The 21918-nt window shown below is 45.3% G+C and overlaps 1 protein-coding gene across 2 annotated transcripts in view; it reads left to right on the forward strand.

Annotated features, from left to right (window-relative positions):
* Window positions 1-21918, forward strand: part of WWP1 (WW domain containing E3 ubiquitin protein ligase 1) — a 2181222-nt gene that overhangs the window by 286601 nt on the left and 1872703 nt on the right. For both annotated transcript variants that reach the window (XM_069621301.1, XM_069621302.1), the window contains exon 4: window positions 11002-11126. In XM_069621301.1, coding sequence (XP_069477402.1) covers window positions 11002-11126 — 125 coding nt within the window. The remainder of the gene's footprint in view (window positions 1-11001; window positions 11127-21918) is intronic.

Raw genomic sequence — 21918 nt, forward strand, 5'->3', positions numbered from 1 at the left:
CCAAACCCAATAAGCCTGGGCACAGCTGTAGCTCATACCGCCCCTTGTCGATGCTGAATCAAGACAGTAAAATACTGACGGCTGTGTTGGCAAATAGATTAAAAAGGGTAATTAGTAGATTAATACACCCTGATCAGACGGAATATGTCCCAAGCAGGAACATTTAGAATAATCACAGGCGACTCCAGCGAATTATTGAAGGTAGTAGCGGACATACAGGTGAAATGGCGATAGTGTCCTTGGACACAATAAAGGCCTTTGATTCGGTCAAGTGGCCATGGTTGCTGGCGGCCCTAGAAGGGTATGGGTTGGGGCCCGGATATGTACGGTGGGCACAGATACTGTATAAGGAGCCTCTGGCCAGGGTTAAGACGGGATCAGTGATATCGGAAAGGTGGCAGCTCAGCCGGGGCACCAGACAGGGCTGTCCGTGGTCTCCAATGCTCTATATACTGGCCCTGGAACCTCTAGCGATATATCTGAGACAACAATATGATACAATAGGCATTGCGGTGAAAGGGGAAACATATCTGATTTCTCTATATGCAGATGATATGTTGCTGTACTTGAGGTACCCGGAAGAAAGTCTCCAATATATCCTGGAGGTAATGGATAGGTATGCAGGTCTTTCTGGTATAGCGGTGAACCCCCAGAAGTCAAGCATGTTCCCGTTGGGCAGGTACACGGGGATTTCCGGTGGAGAGGTTACCTGTATTGCTGGTGCCATGGGCGGTTGGTATGTTTCGGTACTTGGGGATAGACATTTACCACACTGTGGAAGAAGAGCATAGGCATAACACGGAGGTGGCTTTAAAAAAAAATTGAAAATTGCATGCGGTTCTGGGTGAGGTTGCCCTTAGCCATGATGGGGAGGGGAGCAATCCTTAAAATGGTGGTCCTGCCTAGGCTCCTGCACTATTTTGCGAACATACGATATCTGATATCCAAGAAGTTCTTCATCAAACTGAACGGTATGTGTAGAGATTTCCTGTGGCATGGCACACGGAACAGAGTGGCATTATGGAAGTTACAGAACTTCCATGAAAGAGGGGGGATAAAATTGCCCAACTACGAGGTGTATTATGTGGCGAGCCAACTGCAGTATGTCGCTAAATGGCTTTCTGATGAGGAGACCTCTGAATCTAGGTTGTTTGGGCAAGATTGTACACCTTTTTATTTGAAAGAAATGATGTGGGTACCCAGGGCAGAACTGAAAGGGCGTCCCATGATGTTGTTGCTGGGGTGGAAGATGTGGCGCAGAGCGTGCAAGATGTTGGAGAATTCAACTCCATGCTCTCCGCAGATACCATTGGTTACATTAACGCGGCGGATTCACAGCTAAGGAAGATAATCAGGAACCACTGGGAGCCGGTAGGGCTAGCAACCATGGGAGATATTTGGCAGGAGGGCTCAATCGTTGCCTTTGAGGAGTTATGGGATGTATCTGGGTTGCATCCGGGTCGGTATATTACATACCATAGAATGTTGCAAAGAGTTAAGGGAATGTGGCCTGAAACTGTGCTAGAGGGAGAGCTAGATGCCATATTAGATACGATCTACGACATAGCAGAAGGGGGGCACGAAATATCTAGATTATATGAGATGCTGATGCTCAAAGTGGGGAAAGAAATCACCCAACTGAGACTGGATTGGGAAACGGAAGTGGGGACCCCGATGGAAGACAAGATGTGGGAACGGGTGCAAGGGTATCGTAAGGAGGTGTCCAGAAATGCTAGGTTGAAACAGATACAACTGTATATCACGCACATGGCATATATGACACCTCAGAGGATATTGAGATTTGCGAATGTAGGACGGCAGGCATGCCCCAAGTGTGACATGGAGAATGCGGGCATGGTACATATGTTCTGGTCGTGCCCGGTCATTGCACGCTTTTAGAGTGAGGTGGAACGTAAGCTGGCTGAGAAGGAGTTTAAGATTGTAGTGGATACGGCGTGGGCTTGTTTTTTAGGGGGGTTCCCAAGATCTAAGAAGCTAAAACATGTGAGCAAACTGAAAGACTTGGCATATGTGCTGGCAAAGAGAAGAATAGCCATGGGATGGAAGACATGTCATAGACCACGGGTGGAGGTGTGGTGGAAAGACTTGCAGAAATGGGCGGAGGCAGAAACTACGGTATGGCAGGAAGCAAGCAGTGCTGGGGGATTGGAGGGAACAGAGTCCCTGATGGCCTGGAAATCGCTAATAGCAGAACTGTTTGGGTCAATTCCGGACCCAGATGAACCCACAGATGGGGAGAATCAGCCACAGGATGCAGATATGGAATGTGAAGATGGTTAGGCTCGGACTGGGGGGAGGGGCAGGGGAAGCAGTGAATTGAAGTAAAATGTATAATGGATCTGATGATATATGCACTGCCTGTTTGGTTTGTATTGTTTTGTTGGATTTAATAAAAATAAATAATTTAAAAAATAGATAAATAAATAAGCTGTGGAAGGAGTTGGCTAATTTCCAGAAGTGTATTCCCGTGGATAGGCTGATCTTCCTGGCTTTCTGTTTGAACACGATCAACTCCAGGGTGTATTTGACGGCAGATAGGATTGCGGCTCTATTCGCTGTGTGTCCCTGTTCATCCAGTCGGAGCACATGACGGCTTGGTGGTTCCAGAGGCTTCTGGGCCTCGTGCGTACTTGCTCTTCCTCTTACGTGTCTCAAGATGAGACGTACGCAGCTGGCTCTTTGGAGCTCTTGATGTCAGGCTTCGGACTCGATTCCAAGATGATCCCAGTTCCATCCTGCATGATGAAGGACCTTCTATGCTGGTCTTTGACCAACAATCTTTCATTGGGGGCCTTCTTTCAGGAGCCCTGCCCACAAGTGACTATTACCACGGACTCCTCCCTTCTGGGGTGGGTCGCGACTCTGTATCATCTCCAAGTTTTCGACCTATGGACGCTGCAGCACAGACAGTTTCATATAAATTATTTGGAACGCCTGGCTGTTTTTCTGACGCTGAAAGCCTTCCAACCATCCATCACGAAACGGGTGGTCCACGTCCGCACGGACAACTGTGTTGATGTATCAACAAGCAGGGTGGTACCAAGTCACCACCTCTTGTGGACCTTGCCATTCAGGTTTGGGAATGGGCCATCCAGCACAGCATTTGGCTGATGGCGGTACACATTCCGGGGCTATTCAGTGTGACTGCGGACTCACTCAGCCGACCGCCAGCTCCGAGTGGGAACTGAACATGGAGGTCCTCTCTGCCATCTTTTGCCAATGGGGCACTCCAGAAGTGGACCTTTGTGCGACTGCTACAAACAGGAAACTTCCTCTCTATGCATCCAGGAACGGTCTCAGGGCCTCTTCTCGAGGGGATGCGCTTGAGATCCCGTGGCACAACATGAAGGCATATGCCTTCCCGCCTCTTCCTCTGATTCATTGGTCACTCTGCAAGCTCAGGAATACATCAAATGACACTCTCCTGTTCATACATCCTTGGTGGCCCGCCAGATTCTGCTTTTCGTAACTTCAGCATCTGTCGATTTTGTCCTCGGATCAGACTGCCATTGATTCCCAACCTGCTTCACCAGTGCGATCAGCAGATGTTGCACCCTTCCCACAATCATTCAGCTTGGCGGCCTGGTGCCTGAATTCAAATCCTTAGCACAGTTTACCCTGTCCGAGGAGAATATGCATATTATCCAAGTGGCCAGGAAGCCTTCTACGAGGTCTCAGTATAGGAGCAAGTGGCTCCGTTTTTGTCACTGGTATTTAGCTAAGCAACTGGACCCCCAGACATGCTACAATTGACACTGTCCTTTCGTTCATTTCTCATCTGGCAGCTTCGAGCATTCATGTCTTGTCTTGTATGACTTACTTGTCGGCTATTGCTGCCTACCTGGCCACTGACACCTGTTCCTTTTCTTTGACGAACTCAGTCAGTAAAAGGCATTTTTGCAGGTTTATAACATCTTTTTCCACCTGTACGCAATCCTCATCGAGAGTGCGATTTAAATGTGGTCCCGAGCACCTTATGCCATAAACCATTTGAGCCCATAGATACGGCAGATCTAAAATACCTTTCATGGAAAGTCGCATTCTTGATTGCAGTGACTTCAGCAAGGCGAGTAAGCAAGCTTCAAGCTTTGTCCGTGGAACATCCGTCCTTACCTTCCATAAGGATAAGGTTGTGCTCTGCACTCATCCTTCTTTCCTCAAAGTAGTGACTGATTTTCATTTGAATCCATCTCATTACCTGTCTTTTTTCCGAACTCGGCCTCAGATGCTGATAGAGTATTACACAATGTGGATGTAAGACGAGCTCTGAAGTTCTATCTGGACAGAACTACTGAACTTGGGGTCTCCTCTCAACTCTTACGTTCGGAGACCCGAAAGGGAAACCTGCTTCAAAGGCTAATATCTCCTGATGGATTGCCTCCATTATTTCAGAAGCGTATACCATTCAGGGCCTTCCACCTCATGCCCATCTTGTATGTGGCAAAGCGCCTGCTGTTGCTTCCAAAAGTATGTTCCCTGGGAGACAATTGCCAAGGCAGCTATGTGGGCTTCCCCATCAACTTTTTGTAAGCATTACTGCTTGCACCTGAGCTCCAGAGCCTATGCTCCATTCAGTCAGGCTATTCTTAAAAACCTTTTTCAGTAAGGGGGTTCCATCCACCCGTATTACCTGTGAGAAGTGCTTTGGAATCTGTATGGAGGAAAGGGGACGAGACGTTGGAGTATAACAAAGTTACTCACCGTAGTGACTACCTTACTCCTAGTCCATAGTCCCCTTTCCTCCATACACCCGCCGTCCCCTCTAATAAGTATCCTCTATTATTGCTTAAATGGTCGCAGACGTGGCGATAGAAAAGTACTGAAGGGCGATTCACGAGGTGGAGCTCAGGAGGGCGGGGTTACGGCTGTGTGCGCTACCCTGTGTAAAAAGAGGACAAACATTTTTCATTTTTGATGCTTTTTAATAAAAGTGCTTTGGTCCCATCCGAAGGACGGAATGTCCCACAAGTATGGAGGAAAGGGGACTATGGACTAGGAGTAAGGTAGTCCCTGCGGTGAGTAATTTTGTTAAAACTTCAATCGAGATGGCCTCCACATCGGGTCCATCTACGTCCCGGTCCGGTTTAAAAAAATAAATGCTGTGATTGCAGGGCTGAGATGTCCATGACGGATCCTCACAGGGTCTGTCTGTGGTGCCTTGGGGCAGAGCATCCTTGTTCAGAATGTGACGAGTGTGTGTCCATGACGGCGAAGGCCTTGAGGGAGCGCAGAGGGAAGCTGGAGAGAGGTAAGCCCCAGAAGTCCATTACTCCTACCAAACACACTTCTGGCGAGTCGAGACCGTCGTCCCCTTGTCGCAAGAAACGCTTCCGGTCGCGTTCTCAAAGCGGATAACATCATTCACCCGCTTCGAAACATAGTAAGAAAAGGCACCATTGATCGCCATCCACCTCATCCTCCAGTTCACCGGAGAGAATCATACGTCCTACCAAACAGTTTCCCAGCACAGTGGGAAGAATTCCGCAAAAGTATGCTAAAGGTGTTCAAGAACGCGGCCTTGCCCCCCTGCCCCCGAAGACACCTAGAGGCGATAACCCAGGAGAAAAGCCTGGCAAACATAGAAGCCGTGAGTCTTCAACCTCGGTGATAGAGACTCCTCGAGAGTGTGAAAAACCCTAGAGTCGAGAAAAAGCCTCTGTGAAGTACAAGACAACGTCACTCTATGTTGAAACCTTTGAAGCCGAAGACTGCGTCATCAACGCCCTCGGCGACTCGTCGAAGGAAAGGTCATTGACGCCTCGAGCATCGACCACCCCCCATCTCCCCTTGACACCGTTCAGGACATTACCCTCGATGACTTTGTGGAAGACATCGCCATCACAGTTGATTATGTCAACGACTTCGAAACCTATAACTGTTTTATCGAAGCCACGGACATCTACATCAATGATTTCTGCACCAATTGTGACATCAATAGCTCCTACTTAATTTGAAAAAAACATATAACATATAGTCCTCAATCTCATTCAGATTTCTTCAAAACTCTATCCTCAATTTATGAGGAGGGTGAAATATCTGATGAAGAAAGACCTTTTGGTCTGGAGTATGGAAGACCTTCTTTCCCAGAAGAACTGGTCTCGGAAGAGCTCAGAATGAAACATCTGCAGGACTCCTTGCAAGTGGGATTGATACTTCCCCCGAAGTTGACTTCGGCAAGCCTGATCCAGGGGATCATGCAGAAAGTAATTGCAGAATTCTCATGCAGTGTACGAGCAAGATGACCTAACAGACCTATTTGACAAGGGACCACAGGAGGACGCTATTGTCCCCTTTCACAAGGCTTTGCGTAAAAGTGTCTACCAACTGGGAAACACTGGATGTGATCCCTGCAGTCAGTAAAAGATTGACAGCTAAATATAGAGCATCAACTGTAGATCCTTTTATATCGGTCAAAACACCCATCTCCAGAAAGTCCGGTTGTACAAGTTTAACTTCTTCTGGAAAACAGAATGCATATCCCACAATCCCACAGGATTGTGATGATGAAATGTTTGATGCTATGGCCTAGAAAGTTTTCTCGGCATGTAGCATGGCATTAAAATCTGCTAATGGCACATGCACGCTGTCAAGGTTTAGCCACACCTTTTGGGATTGAACTTCAATGGCGGCTGACCATCTCCCCGAAGAGGAGGATAGAGATGGTTTCTTGAACATTATGAAGGATGGAACGGACGCTATGTGCGAATTCCTCCATACCAGTCTCGACTGAGGACAGCCAGCTCAAAGATGCCAGAGACGATTTCCCTGTGGTGGACGGAGCAGAGGTACTAAGACCGTAGCAGCAGGGTCTACCTTACCCTCAGCCTCTGCGTCAGCCGCCTCAAAACCTCTGAGGTCTTATATCACAAGACAGCAGTAGGAGGCAGGTTAATTCAACATCTGACAGAATGGCAGGCTATTACTTCAGATGCTTGGGCATTGGAGACAGTTGCCCAGGGTTACTGCCTGGCTTTTCTACGCACACCTCAGTCATCCACCTGGAGGAACAACTCTTTGACGTTTCCAGACCTGCTCCTTATGCAGGAGATTCTAGACCTGCTAGAGAAAGGTGCTATAGAATTCTAATTCCGAAAAAGGACGGAGGAATGAGACCCATCTTGGACCCATACTGGATTTACGAGAATTGAACAGGTTCCTCAGGAGGGACAGGTTCAAGATGGTTACCCTTTCTCAGATCCTTCATGCCCTCCAGCTTCAGGATTGGTTGGTATCTCTGGACCTTCAAGATGCTTACTTCATGTGACAAGCCATCACAAGCACAGAAAGTACCTGAGGTTCGCCATTGGCAGCTCTCACTATCAGTTTCGGGTTCTGCCATTTGGGCTAACCTCCGCCCGAGGGTTCAATACTTTACTCTTACCTGGAAAATCCTTAATATATAAATTCTACACCCTCCTCCAATAATAAATACTGCTTTGGGAGTCTGTCAAAGATGAGGAATACATTGGAGGACACAATCCATTCGAAGAACAAGTTACTTACTCCTGGTAACATTCTTTCTACTGGATGTTCCTCCAACGTATTCCTCATCGCCCTCCCAACCTACCCCGATGTAGAATTTCACATGCTATTACAGCTTGTGTTCCACCAAGGCTGAGTATTGTCATGCCTGTAATTATGGGCATCTTGGCTACACAAGGCGGGGAAAAACAGAATTGAGGCCAACGAGCGCTGACCGTGCTACATATATCCTCCGATGATATCACCCTCAACAGAGACCTTGGAGGGACATCGACTCGACGCCATATATGCATGGCGCCCTCTGCCGAATTTTTTTGCCGAAGCAGCTGGAGCTGGACGTTGCATGTCAAAGAGTCAAAGATGAGGAATGCGTTGGAGGAACATCCAGTCGAAAGAACGTTACCAGGGGTAAGTAACTTGTTCATCCAAGTGATATCAATGCGTGAAGAACCACTACTACGTCCACAACTAGCACCAACCTACCCACTCTGGTGGGAAACCCTCTTGACCTAGTCTTTCGCTCCAATTCACTCTCCTCAGATCTCTCAATGTACACATCTCCACCTCATCACGATTTTCTACTTTAATATATTGTCCCTCTACTCCTCATCTTCCCTTTTCAATGGCTAACAATACATTCGGCAGCACGTACCTTCCCTTGATGCTGCAAGGGCTCTGTTGTCTCTCTCCTCTATTGCTTCTTGTTTTGACTGTGCCTTTTCTCACTTTCACTGTGCACTTCTGACTTTGTTTGACCAACACTATCCTGCTCCCACCTTCACAATTTAGCATCCCTGTGCCCAGCCCTGGATTACCACAAACATGCTGTGACCTATGACGCTGGCTCAAATTACAGACCTCTACCCTCTCATTGACAAAGCTAATCTCCATTTTTCGCAATCGCCCCTGCAAACTTTTAATCTCTGCTCCAATCTGTCCTTACTCTTCCCTAGCCAATATCCATTATCTCCTCCCTTTTGTTAATGACTTTGTTCACTTCTTTTCCTCTAAAATCTCTATAATGTGTTACTCACAGGCCTCCTCGCTCTCCCTACCCATCCCTCCTTCTCTCATCCACCTCTCTCCTTATTTTCTTTACTCTAGAGTACTTTTCCTTTACTTCTCCCACTGAATTTACCACCCATCCTTCGTATTACCAACTCGTCTTGCGCTCCCATCAACCATTTTTCTCACCAAATGGTCAAAGACTTAGTCTCAATCACCTGCCCTTATCTCCCCGAGCATTTAACCTTGATCTCCCTCATTGACCTCTTTCCTACTTTCTTCAAATTTGCAATTGTTTTACCTCATTGAAGAATCCCTCTGGTGACCCAGGCGTCTCAGCAAACTATGACCCAGTTTTCCTCCTTTCCCATTATTCACAGGTCCTTGAGCGAGTGGTCTTCAACAGGATCACCAAATACCTTGAGGATAATGGCCTTGGAGAGCCACTTCAATCTCTGTAGTAAATGCACCACCAAGACTACCCTCATGCATGTCTTCAACTTTCTCTCTGATGCTCACCCCTCCAAACTCTCTTCTATACTCATCCTTTTGGTCCTCTGCTGATTTCGACACAGTCGACTACTACTCTCTGCTCCTGACACTTCACCTTGGGTTTTGTAAATCTGTTCTTGCCTGGATTGCTTCCAACTTGGCAGGTCAATTCATTAAAATCTCTTGGAACTTGCAAACCTTTGACCCGACCCCTCACAGCGCCCCCACAAGGAGAAGTCATTTCACTTCTGCTCTTCACCCTCTATACTGCTGACCTAGGAAGATGTATCTCGTCTTTTGGCTTTCACTTTCACTTTCACCTTCTTGCCGATGACACTCAAATATTTTTCTCATTTGCCTGCTTCACTCCAGCTAATTCTGAACACATTACCAACTGTCTCCCTGCAGTTCGTCACTGGATTGCTCACCACTGCCTCATGGTAAACTCTTCAAAACTGGAAGGCCTTGTTCTCCCAGCTTCCAATGTCATTCCTCTCCTCTCCCATTTCATTCCCACCTGAACTTCCTGCTCCCTCAACAAAGGTCTTCTTTGATGGTGAACTACAACTTCCCAGATTAACCCAATTTAGTCCTCCCTTTCCACTACACTCATCCCCCCCTCCCTCTCTCTTTTCCCCCATCTTGTCTTGTGGCACCTGGAAACCCCTTTGTATATGCGCCATAAAAATGTCCCCAAAAAAAGAATAATAATAAAACTGTGACAATTTATCATAATCACTCTGTGTGCGACCCTTTTGAAGAAAATTCATCCTTTTCTTACAATCCACTCTACATAAACACTCTCCAAACTGAACTACTGCTCTAGCCTACTCCTTAGTCTTCCTCTCCAGTCCTTCCTTACTCTAGACAAAGTCCTCAATTTTGCCACCTGCCCTCTTTACTGCCTACCCAGATCCTCTTTTAGTCTATCTACTAACATGCAGTTTGGCTCTCCAGCGCCAATAGCTCTCTTTTCAAGTTCCTGCTAGTCTATAAAGCTATCAATATTTTTGCTTCTCATTTCTGGTTGCATATCTGTTTACTCACCAACTTGTTATCTCCGATCCTCCTTCACTCAACCTCACTGTCCCAGGCTCCCCTGTGCCTCCTCTCGCTTCTGCTCTTTCTCCTGTTTCTCCCTACTCACCCTAGTCCACTGGAATTTGCTCCCCATCACAATCAAAACCAGCCAAACTGTGGATCTCTTCAAAGCTCTGCTTGAATTTATAAAATTTCTTTTTTTGTTCCTGGTACTTGTCTCACTTTTTAACACTCATAAAATGGCTCATCACTTTTTCTTATCTTTATTCTATAATGCCTCCACCATCTGTAAATGTGTCATTTTAAGTCCTTGCTGATCGTAATTGATATCCCTGTTCCTCAAATGTATACAAATATCCAGAGTTCCGTGAAGGACAGAAGCAGCATCCTACCGAACCTCAGTGTTCTCTTCCTATGAAATCTTCATCCATTCTTCGTTTTAGTATCCAACTCTTGGCTAAAATTGTGAAATTGTTCTATGCACATAGATGCCATATTTAAGATTCAGTGCTTTATTGAGCAGTGAGACACATAGTTGACTTGGGTCTCTCTGTAGATCCTTGTCTCTTGAATGCATGGTCAAATGACAATAGCGGTAGTAAAATGGCAGTATGTTCATAACTTGCTGCAGAGATCTTTGTGTCACTTGCATGTCACAAAATGGAAACCCATGAAGTCTGATTACACTGCTCATCCTTCCAAGGTGGATAAAATTATTCATATGACGTTGGTAAATGTAACGCCTATTGTTTACATTACTACCAACACTGCCATAGCAAGTATTAAATCGAAAAACCCCTCATTTTACTTATGAGAGCTTGTCTTGCTATTGGTGGCCTTGTGCCACCTTGAATATATCCCATGTGCAATTGTTGCAAGGTTCTGTTAAGTTTTCATGGTTGTTTGCATATGCTAGTTCAGACATTCCCACCTCTTAAATTCTTATATTTCTGTTCACAGGAATGTAACTCCTCATACCACTTTGGAATTTAAGGTGTGGAGCCATCACACTTTAAAAGCTGATGCATTATTAGGAAAAACCACTGTAGATTTGGCTAAAGCCTTGGAAACACATAACCGAAAACGTAAGTTGGAAGTGTTTTTGTAAGTAAAGTTTTACTTGTTCATGTTGTGATTTGAGCACTCACATTTTGACCACTCAATAGCATTCACGCAGTTGGCCCTATCTTTGGAAGAATATCATGTCTTTAGTCTTGCCTCCTATCGGGGTCTTGCCTCCACTCAATAAAGTATGGAATACACCAATTGTGTATTGTTCATGTTTTGCATAATACACATGGGCTGTGCAACTGTATTCTTCTGGGCTTGGAAGGGTTTTCTTTTTGCAACTTTTCTCTTTGACTTCAGTGGAGTCACTCAGCAGATCTGCTCTTTGCCAGGATTCTTACAGATTTTTGGGATGAGGCCCTTTTGCCTCACTCTTCTTCAGAATGTTCAGTCTCCGGACACTATGTCTGAGCGGTCGTAGGAACCTGGGCCTTCCTCAGGGAAAGGAGGGTGGGGAGGGGGTTAAAAAGTTGCGGGTAGGAGGGGAAGTTGGGGATAGTTGGGGCGGGAGTGCAGCATTTTCTAAGGAGAGTAAGAGGGGCTATAGAAACAGGACTCAAACTGATAGAGACATTAAGTTAGATAAGGTGGCTCCATTAAAAATACTCAAATAACAAGGGGGGGGTCCTGGGAGACTCTCTACCAGACCTGAGTCCTGGTTACAAGGGCCTTATCCAGAGCCTTTAGCTCACTATCTTTCAAAGAGAAGAAATATCCCAAACATATCGGTCTTTGTCCTGCCCTGGGGCAGTCCAGCACCGAAATGCTAGGCAATTCTCCTCTGAAAAAGAGTACCAACAGCAACCCCAGACACGTGTTTCGGTCTGGTTGAACCTCATCAGTGGGGTGCAGCTGTGCCTCTCTAAGAATAGTGAGCAAGGGGTCCACATCTGGATTCCCCTAGTAATTTAGGGTGAGACCCAAAGCTACTTGAAATATGCATATAGCAAGGGGAGGGTCTCTCGTAACCAGGACTAATGTCTGGCAGAGGGACTCCCAGGACCCCCCTTGTTAATTTTCAATAAAATATCAAGTACCGAGATAAGTACCGCTTGGCCGCGGTGAATGCTGCTTCTGCTCCTGTTTGTGACTTAGCTTCCTGCCTTTCCTGGTGTTCTGTTGTGTTTGCGGTGAAACGAACGAACGCCCACAGTTTGATTGACAGACACTCTGGGCCCGCCTCTGTCAAGCCGGGATTGGTTTGTTAGCTTGCCTCCTCATTGGATTGTGTAACTTGCAAACACATGCGCATCATGCGCATCTCGGGCAAGTACCGAGATAAGTACGGCTTGGCCGCGTAGCCGCGGTAGAGTTTTGAATCATTTAATATTTGGTCTGCTTTTTCTTTTATTTTACAAGGGCGAAAAAGTTACTTGGAATATTCAACAAAATTACACTTATTTTTCAGGTGAGACAGGCTGCATAACATATATTGGCTTTTTGTCTCTTGCACAAGATTGCGTTATTGGTTGAATTTCCTCAGAGCACATTGTTTGCGCCTTGTATTGTTTTGTTTTGTGTTTCTATTTTTTTCTGATGACCGCTTATACCTCTTACAAGCTAACAACTAGCATGCCTCCCATTGTGCCGTTGTCGCTTATCATCCAACCCATTGTCACAAGGTCTTTTAGACTCTGCCCTGTTACCCCAAACCTTTTTTCTGCCACGTCTGTTACTCCGCTGTCTGCTAACAAGCAAACAATATTCCCTTTTCATTTTCAAAGTAGCAGATCAGGTATGTCTCCGCCTTGTCTCCAGCCATCATTTCATCATGCGAAGTACATACGCCTTACCCCTTGTCTGTTGGGAAAGTTAATGCATCCTATTGCACGCCATTGAGGCGTATTAACACCCAACCAATTTCGGATAGGACCATGATGGAATCTACAAAAAATTGTCAACTTGTGCATAATTTGAGGTTTTCTATTAATCCAATTGCATTTCTCCGACTATTATCGGATTCCATTGCGCTTTCAATCCACGCTAGTATACGTGAGTCTGATCACTCCACTAGGGGGGGGGTTGAATGCATATCTAGTCCCACCTCTGCGACTTGCGACTCTTCTCACGTGAATGAACTTCCAATGCTCAAGTCTTTTTCACTGCCAACCCCACGTCCCAACAAACCTTATCCAACTGACAACTCTGCACAAACTTTATTAATGATACAACCAGCTCTCACAGCAATCCATACCGCTGTGTATAGTTTGTGCAAACTCTTTGAATCTTTAGACTCCAAAGTAACTCGTCAAGCTCTCAAATTTGAGGAACTAATGAAATGGCTGTCCTTGCAACAGTTGTCCAAACCTGCCAAAACAATGAATGCCCCGAGGAGTCTGTTATTATGATCTCCAGACACTCGGATGTATGTAATGAAAACTCCCTTGATGCTCAAATGCCAATACAAACATCACTGGTGGTGACTCCTGTTGTTTGGCTCCTTGCCCTCTTCTGCCAATCTTGGGCATAATAGGCCCTGTGACTTCTCATGCGGGGAAAACTACTTCTCTTTTACCAAACGCAATCTTGAGTGATGAAGTGCCCTCTCGAAATATGGAGATGCCAAATGTGCAAACCGCATGTACCGATGTCATCTACAACAATTGAAATCTAGAAATCCCTAACTTAACAATAACAAAATAAAATCAGCAATTCCGATTAAGAAAACAAAAAACAAGATTGGAACTAAAAATCCAAAAAGTACTCAACACTTTTTTTTAAAGTACTTGGCAAATCATCAACTTTGTCTGAAGCACATCAATCTACCGCCTCTGCCCCTATTGAACCCGAGCAATCCAAAACAACAGGAGTAAACAACCAGTCTACATTATCAATATCCAATATTAGTGCAAAATCGAAGAAAACTGATTCTTTCTCCACTTTCACAACTGGTTCACTCATTTCGTCATGTCCAGAAAATTTATTTTCACAAATCAAACTCATTTCCCAATCCTTCTGCGTGTGGCAAGTCAATTTTGACCACAGATCATCAGATGTCAGTAGGATCTGGGTCCCTGGACTCACGAGTGCCGTCACAATTGGTAATGGTTCCTCCAACACAGCCCAAATCAGTATCCTTTGCCCCTCCACTGCAACAGCTCCATTTACTAGATACCGCTGTGCCTCAGACAATGACTGATGAACTTAAAAAGAGTGGCTGAATACTTATCCAGCAATCTTGCTATAGCACTTTCTCAAGTAGTTGGCCAGCCAACTTATTCAAATAATGTCTCGCGGTGTAAGCACTTTAGCCAAACCCAGGGACTCGCAGAAGCAAACGAAATGGACACCCCGTAAATCTGAAATCCAGTTGTCCTCACGACACTTACATCCACAACGTGCAAAGTTTCACACATTGATCTTAAAATGAAGAGAGGGCAACCATCCGGTCGGTGTATGATCTAAATCGGCAAAGTGCCTTGAATATATTTGGTGAAATTCACGATTTGTGTAACATCTCTATGCTAGATATAGATCAGATTGAATTTCTAACTGATTCACCGCTCTCTATAGTCAGACTTTGGATTCTCTCAGGTGTGGTTTGGCACTCAATCTGGCGTAGCAAAATGCTCCTGTTTGATATGGGATTTTTGCTAGCAGAGGACCCTGAGAATGCCTTACCGAAATCTAAAACATCTATTATAACACCCAAGAACTATCAAGGAACTCGACGTGAAACTAGAGAAAATTGGGTAACTGAGAGCTCACATCAATAACCATTACAATGTAATTGCCTAACAAAATTAACTGTTGTCAGCTGGAATTCTAGGGGCCATAGCCATTTATCCACCTCATTTAGAGAGATGTGCGAACCTTACCACATCATAGCGTTACAGGAGACATGGCTAACCAAACCTCCCTTGTGGGACAATTATGAATTGTCACTTATTCCAGCTATGCCCACTGGAGGCAGACCATCATCAGGCCTTCTCGTTCCCGTAAATATTAAAGCAGTTCTCTCAATTGGAATATGCATTCCATGGGAATGCATATACAGCTAGTTAAAATTATCCATGGTGGGAAAGTCTTTGCCGTGATTAATACATACCGGAATGTTGTTAGTATGTCTGAAATCTTTTTTGCTTTCACAACATGTTTCATCTTATTTCATTAGCCAACATGATTATACATACCATCCTACTGGGAGACCTGAATCTAGATTGTTGGAAGGATAGGCCACAAAATCAAGCAGTGTCTAAGTGGATATCACTCATGCATGAGCGAAATTATTACATGGTGAATGGCTCAGTTCAGGGTGATGTCCCAGCCCACTATACTTGGCATCGCGGTTCATCTACTAGTATAATCAACTACATTTATGTCGATTTCAAATTATTTCAAAGGATCGAATTACTAACCATCAAAGATCACCCAAAGAGTGATCATAGTCTGCTGATCCTTCAGCTTAATTTGGACCTGATGCCAAAATGAAGTGAGGCCTATTATTATGGCAATCCAGGAGTGAATAGTTCACGCACACGACTGAGATGGAACCTGAGAACATTGAACCAATTTGAGCATCTGGTTGATGATAACTCAAAAGTACTACATAGAAATCAGTATACAGACTTGTTACACTCCTTTGCTCAAACATTCACAATTCCTCACTGTAACATCATTAGACATCCACATGCCTTTGATCCTAAAATCTCAAAAAAAAGCTGAATTTAGGATGACCAAATGGCAAATTTTAACTTCAATGTCAGCATCCAAGTGGGAAGAATTAACATCTGCTAAATGCAAATATAAAAATTGGCTGCGTGGTCGGACGTCAACTCTATTTCAGCAAGATAGTGAAGCAATGGCTCACGCAATGCGTAACAAATTCCTCCTGAATGTGGTTCCTGTTAAATAATACTACTTGCCATCAACAAGCAGATGCTGAATTAAATGGAGTGTCTGAGCAAGCGTGGATTAACAATTTTTCAACTGTACATGCTGGCCCCCAGTATTCTGGTTGCTTCTACGAACCGATCTCTACATCGACCTGGCAGGTGGAAGCTTCCTATGAAGCAATTTACACCATCATACAGAAAATCAGTTCTTCGAGAGCAGAAGGTCCCAATGGGCTATCTAATCAGATGTTCAAAACATATCCACAGATATGGGCCCATATACTGTCTACAATTTTCACAGACATATTACATAACACGTAATATGCCGCTGTTATGGAAGTCCTCCATAATTATTCCTAGATTTAAATAAGGCGACCGGACTGTCCCAGCGAATTACCACCCAATTAGCGTTATTAGACGCTCCGGGCAAGATCTTTACCAGGCTGGTACTTTGTGAATTCAACAGCTGCACAGGGACCTGCAACCATCGCAACTCTAATCAGACAGGGCTTATGGCGGGAATGGGAACAAATATCAATCTATTGACCCTTAATGCCATCAAAGCACAATGTCAGGAGATTAAGCAGCAGGTCTTTTTTGTGTTTATTGATCTAAACGCAGCATTTGACTCAGTCGCCTTCTATAAATGAAAAAGTTACAAAGAGATAACTGTCCTCCTGCTCTATATGACATCATTCATTCTTTACACTTCGCAACATCCGTCCGAATTCGAATTACCTTGGATGGACTTCTGTCAGAAAGAATTCCCACATTTCGGGGACTAAAGCAAGGATGCTCGCTGGCCTCTGCAGTTTTCAACTATTACATACACAATGTCAAAGTGCCTTTGTCAAAGGTCATCTCAGACTCCCTCCAAGCTAAACAACCATCAAATATAATCGCTCATGTATGCCGACGACTTGGTCTTAATCTCTAGGACCCAGGTTGGACTACAGCGCTTACTTGATGCGTTTCAAGAATAGGTGCAGCTGAATGAATTGTCAATTAACCCAAAAAAACGCAAATTATACAATATTCATCTAGACGCATAGGGATCCTGTTGTTTGTTTGGACCATTGGTTCTACTCCAATTGGCGTAGTACCTAACTATTGCTATTTGGGAATGATCTTTGAAGGGAAACTGAAAGCGCAGGGCCAATTGGAGCGGGTCAAGACCAAGTTAATTTCAGCCATATCTCATGCCCGGATCATCATGTATAAATAAGGCAAATTTTCGATCCTGCCTGCGTGGCATTTTTGGACCAAGAAAATTGTTCCAATATTGTTATATGGTCTGGAATCCATGCCAACTGAGTCCCCTTTCAAATTCAACCAATGTCAAGCTAAATTCAGGTGTTCAGTGTTCCACCTGCCCCAATGTATACCGATTGCATGGCTGAGATATGAGCTGGGATTGCTTTCATTCCAGGCGCATTACAGCTGACGTCTGTGCTCTTTATTCAGGAAATTCTTGTTGTACACAAAGGAAAATGTACTGTTAAAAATCATCTCACACTATTTGTTTACTGCCAAACATGCTTTTGTAAACAATTGGTTGGACAAAGTTTATCATATTCTAGTTAAAGCTAACATAACTATTGAACTATTGTTGTCCAATCCCGATAAAGCAAAACTAAACATACAGCAAACTGATTGGATCAACACATGTGACCATTGTCTAACCTTTCCTGATGGTGACACTGTGCGCTTTCCATCGAAAAGGGTGGGCATTTTGCCACCACATCTGATACGATGTCCTTCACCTAAATATCGTAATGGCATAATTCGACTCCGCTTTAACTTGTGGGTCACAATTGACATAAAAGCAAGGCGCCGGCTTGTGAGTGCAGATCAAAACTCCTGTCGTTTCTGTAAAGATATGTAAAATGCTAGAAATCAGGATGGAAGATCCGTAGACAGCTGTCTTGTTTTGAAGCTATTTTATTTTGCCTTCAAAACGATTTTGCACAGATAAATAGAATTAAACATTTACAGGACTTTCGATAAGCATGAAAGTATGGACAGACGTTTTTTCTTAAGGGAAATACAGGTGAGTATAGTCCTCTTCAATTATCGAGAGACAATTTCCACAGTGGTGCACGAGTATACAATACAGGTAGGTAGTGACATAGAACTTGTGCAGGGTGCAACTCAGGACTGTAGTAGGTCCGGGGGTATTCAACAAAATAGTGTACACAACACTATCCATCAACACATATATACAAAGGTTGTGTCACAAAACATCGACACGGAGGTGTTTCGGCCAAACCGGGCTGGGTAAGAGCCCGTGGTGGTGGTGGTGGCCTTCATCAGGATGATCACTGGTAGTGGTGCTGTCCGTATAGGTAATCTGTGGGGGAAGGGAAAGCTGTCAGGATCTCAGGATCTCAGGGGATTGATGATTGATTAAAAAATTAATGAATAATGGCCGATTGGTGCCTCGAATACACCAGTGGTGTATCTAAAAACAGTTAAACGTCTGCAGTGGTGCAGCAGGGACGCTGTGCTTGGAGTCCTGTTATGGGTACTGGACTCTGGAAACCATGTCTGCAGTGAGCATGGGAAGACTCATTTGATTCGGGTCTCCTTGGCCAATAATACAGCCTTAGGCCTCTAGGAGCTGTAAGAGAAAGGATAGCAGGTTGTTATCTATGCGCTCCAGGAGGACCGTGCCAGTGAACAGGAGGGTCCAGGCACATCCAGTATGGGATTGTGCAGTAAGTGACTGGAGACACCAGTGGTGTGGGTGCCCACTCAGTGGGTTAGTAAGGTCACAGTATAATAAAGGGGTCTCAAATAAAGTGCCTATTAGAGCCCTGCTGACTGTTATGTGAGCTAAGCGCTAGGAGGCGCTGGCAGTGGTCTCAGGAGTGTTGATTTTATTTAAAAGTGTTCCGATAATTAAAACCTCGACGACTACTACAGCATCAAAGCCAATTCTGCAAATTCTAAAATTCCTGACAAAACGTAATGTTCCACTGCCTAACAATGACTTTTTAAAGTCTCATCAATTTTTGAAGAGCAGGAGCAGTCTGATGAAGAGGCTCCATTTGGTCTAGAATATGGCATGCCCAATGTACCAGAGAGTTTAATTGCAGAAAGAAGGACCTTTATGAAAATGTGCAGACTGCAAGTGGGGTAGATATTGCACATGAACTTGAGTTTGGGAAGCCAGAGTCTGGGGAGCATGCAGATGCATCCCACAGGCAGCTCATGTCAAAGGTGGTGGATTTCATGGGTTGGAGTAGGCCTCCATTACCATATGAACAGGACGACCTTACGGACATTCTTGACAAAGGTCCACAGTCAGAATACATCTTACCATTCCATATAGCCTTGCAGAAAAGGGTGGCCAGGAACTGGGAGACTCTGAGACCAGTTGATTAAAACTTAACTAAGAAGTACTGCCCTTGCAGTAGTGACCCAGACTACATGTCAAAACACCCCACTCTGGAGAGCCTGGTGGTGCAGGAAGCTACTGCAACACCAAAACAAGCGGCGTACCTTACCATCCCTCCTGATAGGGAGGACAAACTCGTAGATGGATGGGCAAAGAAGGTATTCTCTGCAGGGAGCATGGCGCTAAAATCTGCCAACTCCACTTGTGTCCTCGCAAAGTTTACATTCACTATATGGGACTCCATTTCCATGGTGGCAGAGCACATTCCCGAAGGGGATGAAAGAGTCTGCTTCCTAGCCATTGTTAAAGATGGCAAAGAGGCCATGTGCAAGTCTCTTCAGTCAGGTTTGTATTCTGCTGATAGCATCAGCAGAGCCATGGCTACCAGCAGTTATGCGTGGGTTTTTGCACAGTATGTGCAATCTAGGTTTTTCAACATGCCTTTTGATCGGTCTCACCTTTTTAGCAATAAGGCTGACGAAAACAGACCTCAAAGGCGGCAGCCCATTTTTTAGGCGCCACTATTCGGCAACCTCAGCCTTTTCATCCTAGTGGGCAACCTTGGAGGGGTAGATCTTTTCGCTACTACTACTTAGTTGGAAGGGCGAGAGGAATGGCCAGTCAAAGGATCCAGAGAAAATGTACTCGTGGTGGATGAGGTAGAGGTGCAAAGCCAGCTCAAACAGCAGCCTCCTTTCCATCGGCCACTGCATCAGCCGACTCAAAACCTCTTGAGGTCTTGAGTCACAGTTAACCAGTGGGGGGCAGACTGTCTCAGCATCTAGAAGAATGGCAAGACTTTACTTTGGACGCTTGGGATCTAGAAACCGTAGCCCACGGTTACTGCCTCCCTTTCATAAGGAGACCTCAGAACTATCCACCGGATAACAACTCTTTGAGGATTTCCGGATACGCTCCTTTTGCAGGATATTTTAATCCAGTTAGAGAAAGGTGCTGTAGAACCCAGTGCCTGTAGCGGAGAGGGCCACTGGATGGTACTTCCCTTATTTTATAATACCCAAGTAGGACTGAGACCCATCTTGGACTTAAGATACTTGAACAAGTTCCTCAGGAAGGACAAGTTCAAGATGGTGACACTTTCTCAGATCCTTCAGGCCCTCCAACTACAGGATTGGTTGGAGTGACTGGACCTTCAGGATGCTTATTTTCATGTGCCAATCCATCTCAAGCACAGAAAATACCTGAAGTTCGCATTTGGCGGTCCTCATTATAAATTTCAAGTTCTGCCTTTTGGGCTAACCTCTGCCCCGAGGGTTTGCACCAAACTGATGGCGATGGTGGCAGCGAGTCTCAGGAGAGCGGGATTCATGTCTTCCCCGACCTGGACAATTGGCTGATCGGGGCGTGTTCTCCCAAACAAGCCCAGGATCATCTCAACGTCACCTGCCACTCTTCACAGAAAGGGCTTCTCCCTCAATTACAAGAAGTCCCATATGACACCTTCTCAAAAGCTCCAGTACATCGGAGCTGTATTAGATACATCCTTGGGGAAAGAGCTTGCCACCCGAGGTGAGAGCTCAAGACGTTCTTCGGATTTTTACCAAGTTTCAGAATGCACACAATCTACCAGCCTTCAATTTTTTGAGGTTCCTCGGCCTCATGGCATCCTTCATTTTTCTGTTGCCAAAGGCCGGCCTGAGAATGAGATCCCTTCAATGGGCTCTAGGAGAACTCAATGGTCCCAGTTCTCAGGAAAGATGTCGGACCTACTTCAGATCCCAACCAGGGTCTCGCAGGATCTATTGTGGTGAGCCTGCAAGGACAACTTTCTGAAGGGAGAACCTTTTTGGCAAGCATGGCTGGAGAAAACAGTAGTGACGGACACCTCACTCACGGGGTGGGGAGTCCACGTCAGCGATCTGACAGTCAGCGGTTGTTGGTCTCCATCAGAGTCCAAATTACATATCAATCTTTTGGAGCTCAGGCCAATCAGACTAGTCTGAAGACCTTTCTGCCCTCTGTACTGGCAAAGAATGTTCTGATAATGACGGACAACACAGTGGCCATGTACTACCTCAACAAGAGTGGAGGTGAAGGGTCACTACCACTGTGCAGAGAGGCAATGCAGCTCTGGTACTGTGCAATTCAAGAAGGAATCTCCCTATCAGCAATTCACCTAGGCAGAGCACAGTCTCCCACGAGTGGGAACTAGCTCAGGAAGTCCTTTAAGAGATCTTCACCGTTTGGGGAACCCCTCAAGTAGATCTCTTTGTGACCGAGGTCAACCGGAAGTGCGAATGGTATTGCTTCAGGGAATTTACCCAAGAGGAGCTCTAGGAGACGTGTTCATAGTGGCCTCAGTTTTTCCGCTCCTGTACGCGTTTCTTCCAGTCCCCATCATTCCTCATGTGATCAGGAGGTTGAGAATGTATGGGAAACACATGATCCCAATTGTCCCGGATTGGGCCAGGAGGATGTGGTACTCGGACTTTCTGGACATGTCCATCTGTCCTCCGATGCATCATCCACAAAGAGAGGACCTTCTCTCGCGAGAGTAGGGTCGGGTTCTCCATCCAGAGGTCAAAATACTCAACCTTCACGCTTGGTTTCGGA

The sequence above is a fragment of the Ambystoma mexicanum genome, chromosome 5q, assembly GCF_040938575.1.
Source record: "Ambystoma mexicanum isolate Mex_15411 chromosome 5q, UKY_AmexF1_1, whole genome shotgun sequence".
NCBI lineage: Eukaryota > Metazoa > Chordata > Amphibia > Caudata > Ambystomatidae > Ambystoma > Ambystoma mexicanum.